Here is a 10,550-nt window from a genome sequence, read left to right on the forward strand (position 1 = left end):
AGACCTGCCCATCGCGAAAGCAATGATAGCGAACAGCTATATTAGACAAAGCAACTTGTGCTGGGATTGCACCATTCAACAGCTTGCAAGGCTGATGAATTGACCGCCACTAATTTTAGCTTGGTCTACACCACACAGCTGATTGAAGTGGCTTTTTTCTGGCCAGTGAATCCCAATTTTTTCATTTTTTTCATTCTTTCTTCATTTTTTGGACACACCCACCACATTCCACGCACACACACGTACACACACGCACACACACTGGTACAGCAATATAGTCACGGAAAGCTTACGTAAACAAAAGTCCTTGAAGCAGGCTTGGTAGCCATCCACGAGCGTAAGTTATTCTGAGCTAGAGCAATTTCTGACCGGCAGATTTGCACTTCCCACAGAAGTGATTCTGTAGTGGGCTGAACAGTGAACATAGTAATCAAACAAACAAAGAGCAGTGGTCGAATGGGTACACAACTTCATGATATTCCCTTAGAGTCAGCTCGTCACAATGTTGTGTGTGCGTGTGTGTGTGTGTGTGTGTGTGTGCGTGCATACGTGTGTGTTGCTACGCATTGTGTATTGTGACCACAATAACAGAAAAGCTGACAGGATCGTTTTTCTAAATTATTTTAACATATTGCATCATCTTTAATACACGCACGGTGTACAGTCTTGTGTCGCAGCACAATCTCCAGTACAGTATAAGCACACTCAGCACGCCCTTCCAAGAGTTATACACGCAGTCTCCACTAGAAGCACATTCTCCAATAAAAAGCACAGCGTCCAAAAAAGCGCGGTCCCTAATATAAGCACAGCCTCCAATAAAAGCGCAGCCTCCAATAGAAGCGCAGTCTCCAATAGAAGCGCAGTCTCCAATAAAAGCACAGTCTCCAATAAAAGCACAGTCTCCAATAGAAGCATAGTAAAGCGTAGTGCTAGTATAGAACAGCGTGCAGCATGCGGACACGCGCCTGGCGCCATGTGAGATATCACGTGCAGTGTGCAGCATGCTCTGCAAGCACCCGCTGGTACAGTGCATTCTGCACACGCGCGAGGCCGGATCCAAGGAGAAAAAAAAAAGAGCTCATGGACCCTTGTCAGTGTGTATATAGGTAGCACAGTGCATGATGGCTCACCGTCTAAAACCGTACCGGTGCAATCGATTAGTTGAAAACGCGGAAGACGTTTTTTTTGTCTGCGACCCGTATTTCACTCTCATTGGCGAATGATACTTTGACAAATATGGGTAAATTTAAGCCCTCTCGAAACCTGGATCAGGGCTGTTTTTTAAAGATATACCGGTAAGCTGGGAGTTTGTACTGGAGATACTACGGTACATCGGGCACACCAACAGCAAGGCAGGAATAGGCGCAGTGTGGTCAACTACGGGGTGAGCATGTACCAGGTCACTACGGGTCTAGATACAAGCACAGTGTACAAACTACAATGCGATGCAGCCGAAGATCACAACGACAGCAGGCAGATACAAGCATCAACGGCAGGCATTGTCAGCACACACACACACACACACACACACACACACACACACACACACACACACACACACACACACACCGCCCAGCACCGGCACGGCCAGATCGAGAAGAGCATTACAGCGAAGTGTTCAGCGTGAATGTGCGTTACCTTTCCCAGGTCTGCGTGCAGCGCGTCCACAATAGCTTGCTCCTGCTCAACGAGGAACGTATCGATGCTTTTCAGGTACTGCATGCGCTGCTCGTATGTATGGAGTTTTCCAGTGTTAAACGCCTCTCGCGCTCTACTCACCACCTGCAGTAAAAAAATACAATCGACACCTCGTCTCCACGACAACCACCTTATTCCCAATACAGGACAAAAGAAGAAGAAAATGATAAACATGCCATGCACTGGACAATGTCATACGTGCTAGGGATCTTTGGGGTTTGCCCTTTGCATGCATGACATAACAATGGCATACATGTGACAGATGCATAGCCACTGCTAGGGCCCTTGTACGCAGGTACGATGTGAAGCGCTTTGCAGCGCTTTCACCACAAGACGGGATATGCGTGCCAGCTAGCTGCCGTGAAGAGTAAGTGGAGCCATGGTGAACGGCACAGGTTTGACAGCTCGTTGCGCTCCGGCATACATGTACTGTACGTGTACACTTGCACTCCCAGAGCTATGCCATGCACAGTTAGCAGCGCAGTACGGTGCTACATATCTCCCAGCGTATCAACAGACGGACACCCCGAGGCAGAGAATGCTATTGTCAAAACAAGTAGCTACAATTCAGCAATAAGACTATGGTGGTTGTGGTAGCAATAAAGATCTCAACTCACTGCATGAGAATACACAACGATTCTTCAGGACTAGTCGACTCCTATTTAAAATCCATGGCAGCGTGTTCTATACACGTCAAAAACCTCCATCTTATGTACTCCACCACAGGCTCTCAGCTGCACTGAGCACAACATGGTGTAGGCTTTTTTATTCGGTGCAGGTGAGATACTGTGGTGCTGTGCGTAGGATGGGGTGTTTCCAGTGTAAAGAATACAGAAGTACTGAGTAAGTAACACATAAGATAGAATTGTACAGTGAGCGGTAAGCCAACGTACACTTTCCATTTGCGAGTCGAGGGACGACATGACAGGAAGAACAACTACAACTATACCCCAACCAGCACGGACAAGTTCTTTTTCTACGTTGTAGCCTCAAAGACACAGATGAAGTCCAAAATTGAAAACCTAAAATTAACTGCAACACGACTTCAACATCACAAGTACATGTACAAGGAGAGCTTCATTCATTTTTCGAAAACGTTCATTGTTTGTGTAATGTGCTGTGTTTTTGTTTCTGTGTGCGTGTTTCTGGAAATTTCTCCTTTTCGCTTCCAGTAATCCAGTTCCCGCTGGCATGATTGCGTCACGATGACATAAGAACATGACTCATGCATGAGAGACACATGCACAATAATTGAATAAAAATATTGGCTTTCTCTCTTGCTAGGTCTGCGATCCGGTGCGTTCGAGGATCTCGCTCCGTTCGCCGCCGTCACATCAACCTTGTGCCTGTCGACCTCGTCCAGGCTGAGGCTCGCCTTGCTACGCATTAGACTGTCTTCACAGCCATTTTAGCTTCCTCCTTATTGGACTGTTTTCACAGCCATTGTAGCTTCCTCCGTATAAGACTGTTTTCACAGCCATTTCAGCTCATTTTCTCTCGGTACTAAGCTGTTGACCTTGCACTTGTGTTTATTTTGCCCGTACAAGAGGCTTGGAACCACGATAAAAATAATAATACCGGTACGCTCGTACACGCGGTACGACTACGCGGATACGAGTAGATATATCTACGTGCAAGACTTCACTGCGCAGCATGCTAGCAGTAACCATGGTAACTGAGTTGCAAGCAGGGAGTACTAAAGTTGTAGTTGTACTACTCCCTGGTTGCAAGTCGTGCACGCGCACGCGCGCGACTACGGGTTTTGCCATGACGATGATTATGAATAAAATTATTTTATGATGGGATATGGGAAACGTAAAATCCGAAAACATCTTCGCAGTTTGAAAATCCTGATCTTGAAACATAGTGTTTTGGCAACCAATTGCATGGATACAACTGTATGTGCTATCCAAAAAAAACAGTTGACTGGTGAAGCTGTTTATCGTTATGCTGGTGGTATTTATCAGATCACGCTGATTGCGTAGTTTCGCTTCGATGTTGCAGCGTCAATGTCGACATTTTGGGCGACATGCTCGAAATTTCCACTTGAATTATTTCAATGCACGTCGAAATATCCCAATAAGGCATGGGTTGGCAATTGACCACGGGTGCCGAGCACTTTCTTTGACAGCAAGGAGAGATAATTCCAGATCTAAGGTTAATAGTGCTAAAAGAAATACGCCCATTGAACTGACGGCGTCTGGATTGGCTGGGTGTTTATACATCGATGGTGTTTTGGATGGTGTCAAACACCACCAGAAAGAGAATGGCGACATCTCCGATGATTCCCTTTTCTTGACGCTGAGGAGGCTCTCTCAGCTAAAGGAGTTTCATTCCAAAGCTTCGTGGAAGGCAACTTGTGAAGGGAAGAATGAGGAAGAGGTTATTGTTCTCAAGCAAGGTGTTCGAACAGCACTTGGAGAATGTGACGCGGGGAGACTGCACAGCTTATTTTCACTTTGCCAAGAGCTGGAATGGCTTGAAAGAAGCGATCAAGACTTGATCGCGCCTCTCACCAAGGCGTTTTCGCGCTTGTTCTTGACTGAAGCCAAATCTACAGAGGAGCTCAAGTCTAAACGGCAGCAGTTGCATCTATGCATGTCCTGGCCAAAGGAGATCCTATCAGAGCTGTGTGCGAGTGTTGACGTGCGCTCGCTCAGCCATGCATCGCTTTGCTCCCTGGTGGATGTGTTTGCCCCAGTGCGCGCCGACGCCGATATCAAAACGCTCAAGGCCATCTCCGAGGCGGTGGTCAAAGCGAGCCAGACTGCTACTGGTCCAGATCAGATGGCCATGTTGGAGTGTCTGTGCAAGCTAGAGCTCTGGGATCAAGCTGAAAAGTGCCTCACGGCACTCCAGCGCACTATGAAACAGCAACAGGTGGACGGCGACACAATCAAGTTGGTGCAACATCTTATGCCACACCGCAAGCGCCCTGCCGTCAATGCCGCTGTCAATTACCTGTTACACCAGACCACGGACTCGAAGTTGTCAATAGCCGACTTCTATGATTTCCGAGCGTGTCAAGTGGAATACGGACTTGCTGACTTTAAACACGTCCATACTGAATTTTATCATGCAGCGCAGGGCCTGATTCACTCTCCATCAACTGCTACCGAGGAAAACATCGCCGCATTGCTAAGATTGGTATTCGTTCCTTTTCAGTTTGCGGGGAATCAACCAAATAGTGACCACCTGGCAACTGAAATTCATAAGCTGCTGTCATCTCCAGAAGCGGACACAAAGTATAGCGTTCACACGCGACTCGCTATGTTTATTTCTACAATACATCTGCAGCGCGGCAGGCTGGGCACACAGAAACTCGACCAGGCCATGTACAACAAGCTACTGCCAGAAATTCGCGAGCATCTCGTTGATTTGACGAACGCTCAGCTGGCTTTGTTTGCGTACAAGGTTCTTCCCGTCTTGCACAAACATAACAACTTGGTTGCAGAGCGTTGGCAGTGTGTTGCCATTGCGCAGAATCGCATCGACGGACTCAGCCTCAGCCAGCTGACGAACATTCTCTTTGGCTTGCTCAGAGTCGAGACCAACTTGAGCCAGGAAACCTTGCGTGCATTCCTCCGCCGTGCCGCTGAAGCATGCAAAGAAGAGCCATTTGAGTCCACAGTACAAAGCCTCTGCACTCTTGTTGATGTTCTCGGTTGGATCAGTCGCAAGGGCCAGTCAGCATTACCGATTGTAGAGTTTTGCGCCTCCGCTCGTGATGCCGTGCTGCACGTGGTGAGGTCGACAATGGCTCAGCACAAAACGAGGCGTTACATCAGCCTTTCTATACTGAACCAAGGCCTCCGTAACCTGCAAGTCCTGGACCCAGAGCTGCTGGAAGGTGCTGTCGTAGCTATGACACCAGTGCCCAAACTGCTTTTCGAAAGCGACGACGTGCATCTTCTGGTGAACTTGTATGGTATATTTAGTCACTTCGGCATCTTCACCGAGTTCGTTCAGGATGTCTTTTCACTGATGGAAGGAGATTTGCAACTATTCCTTCGAAAAGCATCTTTGGAGGATCAAGTGTGCCTTGCTTATGACTGCCTGTTATTCAACCTTGTGCCGAAGGAGTTACTCAGGACATTACTGATGGACATGAATCTTACACAGCGTGAGTAATTCTTGCTCTCTCTCTCTCTCTCTCTCTCTCTCTCTCTCTCTCTCTCTCTCTCTCTCTCTCTCTCTCTCTCTCTCTCTCTCTCTCTCTCTCTCTCTCTCTCTCTCTCTCTCTCTCTCTCTCTCCACCCCCACCCCCTTTTCACTGTATTTCATATTTCATACTGAGATGGTGAAGGTATTGGATGTATTGTCATTCTGCATGTTTCCATATGTAGCACACCTGTTTGCACCAGTCTCTATGGGGAGAGGGCAAAGAGAATTTAGACTGAAGACAGAGCTCCTAAGACATGCTCAGCGTGTCGCTGAAGTCCGCTCACGCACAGCACCAGCCGATTCTTCATGTTTGACGGACAAGTGTGTCTACGTCGTTGGAGTAGAGTGTTGAAACGTGATGTGTGCTTACATTGACGAAGTTGCTGCTGTGACGTGTGCACACGCTGAAGAAATAAAGTGTGCTCTTTTTGTTCCATGTCATGGCAATGCATCTATAAAATTGTGAGGACAGGAGAAGGAGAGATTGTTGAATCATAGCAGTGCAGTGTGGATTTGGTATTATCAACTGGTCCCATAGCTCAGATGGTTAGAGCATTGCTCATAACAAGCAAGGTCCGGGTTAGAGTCCTGGTGGGGTTGGCATTCTTTTTCTCTTTTCAGGCAGTTCGCTTCCCCGACTGATCCTTTGAAACTGACTTTACTTCTCTATTTGTACCATTCTGAATTCTGTGTTGGTACAGTTCTCAAGCTGAGCAGTCTCGCTCAGTTAAAGGTGCTGTACTTCAGCCTGTACCTGTCATCTTTCTACCCGCATGTGGAGGTTAACAAGAAACTCCTGAAGCTGGTGAGAGCGCTTACTTTCAGCCGGTATCTGGATCAGCTGCGAATTGCCCATTTCCACGGCTGGCTGTCCGAGGTCGGGCCGCGCAAGGTCATTGCTGCCGCCCGCAGCCTAGTCCCTGATAAGTGCGTGCTGAGCTACGTTGCCCTGGAGACGGGCGTGGTGGAGCTGCTGGGACTGGTGCTGAGGCCGGACACGCTGGATGCAGTGCCCTGGGATCATCCCGAGATCATTCAACACTGCAGTATGGTTATCACCGGCCACACTGGCGGCGGTGGCAAAGGAGAGAAGGCCAACGAGCCAGCTGCCGCTGACATGTCGGCAAGCCAGCACCGAGACGACTTTGTCTCCGTCTGCCTGCAGTCGCCGTTCGACTCGCGCTCTACGCATTGCGTGCGCGTGAACGCCGCGACGCTGCGGGAGCGAGGACTGCGTCCGGTCTTGTTCGGCTTGGTGCCGGCTCACAACAGTGCCGCTAACAGCAACCTCGTTATCGGGCCCGGAGTGATGCTGCAAAATGCTGCGCGCGTCGAAGGGTGGGAGACTGCGATTGTAAGTGTAATTTCTCTCTGTATGGTGTATATGCTCACCCTCAAAGGCACCCTGTCCTTGTTATGTGTACTGAACGACATGGTGATGGATTAGCTCCCTGGCAGTTTGTAAGCTGAGGCTGCGTTTGTTCGGTGTCGTTCCAAGTCATTCCAAAGTCATTCCCCAAAGTTGTTTTTTGTTCTGGCGCGTTTGTTTGGCACGATTCCAATTCCGGTCTCGATAAGAATGGGGTAGGATCAATTCTGGCGATTCCAAAGAAAAACTGCAATAAGTACTCATTCCGCGCGGAATGAAAATGTGTGGTAGGCAGCTGCAGCACTTTCCAATCTCAGGGTTGACAGTCTACCTATTATTTTTTATAAATTGGAAACAGGGAGTCCGTTGGTGATGACTGGTGGTTAAGATTCAGAGTAATGATGTCTCCGGTGTCCATGATGCTGGCAAAGGGTTTTTTGGCCATCTACAGCACTCTAAACGCAGTTCCCCTCATGCGAAAATGTTGGGTCGAGCCTTCGTATGCACTGGTGCTGTAGTTGTTCATGGTATTTTGTCCCCCTGCTGCCTGAGAAAGTGTTGGCCGACGATATAAACTGAACAGGTGCCCTCCCTATTCTCGTCATTGCAATGGAAGGCTGGCTTGGACGGTCTACGGAGAGAAGTCAGAACTGTATATCTGGTGCGAAGATCCATAGCATAATTTGAACGTGCACCACTCCTGAAACTTCTTAGAACTGCAGTGCCTTTTCTCTTTGGATCTCTTCAATTTTGTAGTCTGTAGGCGAGGTCGAATGTTTCGTTTTCTGAGTTCTCTTGGCTTGAACAGTGTAGCTACTACTCACTTCACCGCGCTCTTTGCGTTTCCGTATGCGATATGGGCGCACCTACTTCTTTGTGCAGGTACGAGCGTCTGCGGCAGTTTCACTTCTAGAGTTCCGCAAATTTTTCCCAGAATCCCTAGTGCACGCGGCCACCATTTGCCGACAGTGCAGTGTCCATAGAGCTGTTGGTGCGGAGGGAAATGATCTCGGTGTGGCAACTGTGTTGCATTGTTCATCCCAACTGTACTGGTGTGTTCTGCAAAGGATTTCTCGAGCATTTTAGTTTTTGCCGTGCAACATGCCTCCCACTGGGTTATTCCCTGTGTTAGCGGCCGCCGTGAGTTCCCTCTTGAACGGAGACGAAAATGTACTCTCTCTTTTTTTTACGTGCCCCGTCCTGGTCCCATAACTGAGATGTTTAGTATTGTTAATAGGGGTGAAACGAAGGTCTCAATTTTCCAAACCAACCTTCTTCATCAAAACGAACAAAGGTGTCGAAGGATTCTTTTACCAGTTCACAGTTCCCATTGAAGCTCACTCTGTGCATGTGCCCTACAAAGTACATGACTGTACTTGAGTACACATATTTGCTGTGCAGTCACCACAAGTGGCACGACCATAGCTTCCGCACTGCGCAGTTTGCAACCCCAACTGCCCAAGACTACTTCTGCACGCCGTGGCTGTGAATAGTGTGCGTTCAAGCGCAGTCCGTGGCCTGCTATGCACTTGCAGTGGCACTTACCGAAAGCTGACTGGAACAGGACTAGTTGACTGTACAGACTACAGTACAGTACACGTACACATGCAAGATCAGTGCATATGTGCATGAAGAAATCGTGTGTTGACCTTTGTTCGCCTTGGTGTGAATGAAAACGAAGGATCTTCGAACCTTTGACACCTCCGTTTCACCCCTAATTGCTTATGGCAAACAAGGCCCCAAGTTGGAGTCCTGGAGGGTTTGGCATTTTCTCGCCTTTCTGGCAATTCACTAACTGTTTGCCTTGGATTTGAAGTTTCGATATATTTTAACAAGAATTCCCCTTTAAATCCTTTCGACATCTGCCTGTCACTTCTGTATTTACCTGGACTCGTAATTCTTTTTTGCCTCAATGGTTTTCTCCGTTTGTACTTCTTTGCTTGTTTGTATGTGTACAGGTGTTCACCGAGGAACTTTCTGGCCGTCCGATCGAAGACATGGCTAAAATAATGAAAAAGAAACTGGACCTCGCTCTTGAGTGGGAGACGGACCGCAAGGTGTGGCAGCGTGATGGTCTTCTCTTCGTTGGCTGAGTTAGTTTGTCGGTCAGTCATCGCTTCTGTTTTCCCCGTTTAATGGCTCGCGGGACGGCACATGTGCCCTGTGACCGTACCGTCTACCCGAGTGATGAATCAAGCCTGAGGAGACTTGGTCAGTTTTTGCCAACGTCCATCCCGGCCTCTACTATACATGTACACACTGTGGGTAGTAGTGGTGATGTAGAGACTGCGCTGCCGTGCATGTCTTAGCGCTCTTGGAGTTTCACTATTTCCGCAGCGGCAAGCAGTTAGTTTCCTTTGTCCTGCGACAGTGACCGTCCGTGCATGTGCGCGTGTGCGAGTCGCTCTCATAGCGATGTGATTGTTGTGTCACGCTGTGTCATGAATCACAACCTCGGTACTCGCCCTGTTTCCCGGATCACAGTGTTCCGCAGTGCCTCTAGCATTGTCTGGACATTGCCTCTGGACAAGACTGCCAGATTTCCAATTTACACTTTCTTGTACCTTATACTAGGGGCTAGTAGCTCTTCCAGATTTCTTATGTCTTAGGCCGTTCACTGCGATGTTGTTGAAGGACATGTCAGATACTAAAATATAATTGTATTTGTTCAGTCTGCAAGGCTGTTGTTCTGATTACTCTTGTTGAGCTATACTTGACTAGTCCTCATGAGTTGTCGACTCACTACTCTCATGCAGCATGTTGCTATTGTGAGTCGTGCCTGTCTTGGGAGCTGGATCTCTGTTTCGAACCACTGCCAACAGTTTGAAACGAAGACGTGCGCACACGTGTTTGTGTGTGTGTGTGTGTGTGTGTGTGTGTGTGCGCGTGCGTGCGTGTGCGTGTGTATGTACATGTATGACCTGGTATCAGCAATTGCCCATGGGGTCGCCATGTAAAACATGACCTTTGAGTTTGTGCGCTGCTGGAGATGTCACTGATATCATTTTGTAGCAGAGTACCGTTATGACCAGTCACCAGGGATTAGTAAAATACCGATATTTTACTACTCCTGATGGTGACTTGTCTGACACACAAGATGACCACCCGAACAGGTTTTATCTGGATTTTGGAAGTACATGCTCATCAATGAGTTGTAGCAGTGGGGGAGACAGTGCGGTGTATGTTTGTATGCATTGCACCTCTGCCCAGCGGGCTTTGCGAAATTTGGCTTTCGATTTCTGTTGGGAGATGTAAAAATGGGCCCAAGGAGTAATAGCAGAAGTATGTACTCTTCCTAGCAAGAGTTCATATGAACTCT

At 48.1% G+C, this 10,550-nt stretch overlaps 2 protein-coding genes across 2 annotated transcripts in view; one reads left to right on the forward strand and one right to left on the reverse strand.

Annotated features, from left to right (window-relative positions):
* LOC135809848 (aldehyde dehydrogenase family 3 member B1-like) overlaps positions 1 to 2,803 on the reverse strand; it is a 17,269-nt gene extending 14,466 nt beyond the window's left edge. Inside the window, exons 1-3 of the mRNA XM_065323286.1 lie at positions 2,592 to 2,803; positions 1,639 to 1,782; positions 294 to 410 (exon numbers count right to left, since the gene is read on the reverse strand). Coding sequence (XP_065179358.1) covers positions 294 to 410; positions 1,639 to 1,782; positions 2,592 to 2,621 — 291 coding nt within the window. The 5' untranslated portion in view covers positions 2,622 to 2,803. The remainder of the gene's footprint in view (positions 1 to 293; positions 411 to 1,638; positions 1,783 to 2,591) is intronic.
* Positions 2,804 to 3,524: 721 nt separating this feature from the next.
* On the forward strand, positions 3,525 to 10,040 carry LOC135809849 (uncharacterized). The gene is made up of 3 exons (XM_065323287.1): positions 3,525 to 5,821; positions 6,564 to 7,216; positions 9,190 to 10,040. The coding sequence occupies exons 1-3, from the start codon at positions 3,694 to 3,696 to the stop codon at positions 9,322 to 9,324; spliced, it is 2,916 nt and encodes a 971-aa protein (XP_065179359.1). The 5' UTR covers positions 3,525 to 3,693; the 3' UTR covers positions 9,325 to 10,040.
* The last annotated feature ends 510 nt before the right edge of the window (positions 10,041 to 10,550 follow it).

This window comes from Sycon ciliatum, chromosome 2 (genome assembly GCF_964019385.1).
Source record: "Sycon ciliatum chromosome 2, ocSycCili1.1, whole genome shotgun sequence".
Taxonomy (NCBI): Eukaryota; Metazoa; Porifera; class Calcarea; order Leucosolenida; family Sycettidae; genus Sycon; species Sycon ciliatum.

What these genes read in the sequence shown, in the direction of transcription:
- LOC135809849 (XM_065323287.1), top strand. Translation starts at nt 3,694, where the DNA reads ATGTTGCAGCGTCAATGTCGACATTTTGGGCGACATGCTCGAAATTTC. An exon ending in GGACATGAATCTTACACAGC is followed by an intron (nt 5,822 to 6,563) that starts GTGAGTAATTCT and finishes GTGTTGGTACAG; the next exon opens with TTCTCAAGCTGAGCAGTCTC. An exon ending in AAGGGTGGGAGACTGCGATT is followed by an intron (nt 7,217 to 9,189) that starts GTAAGTGTAATT and finishes GTATGTGTACAG; the next exon opens with GTGTTCACCGAGGAACTTTC.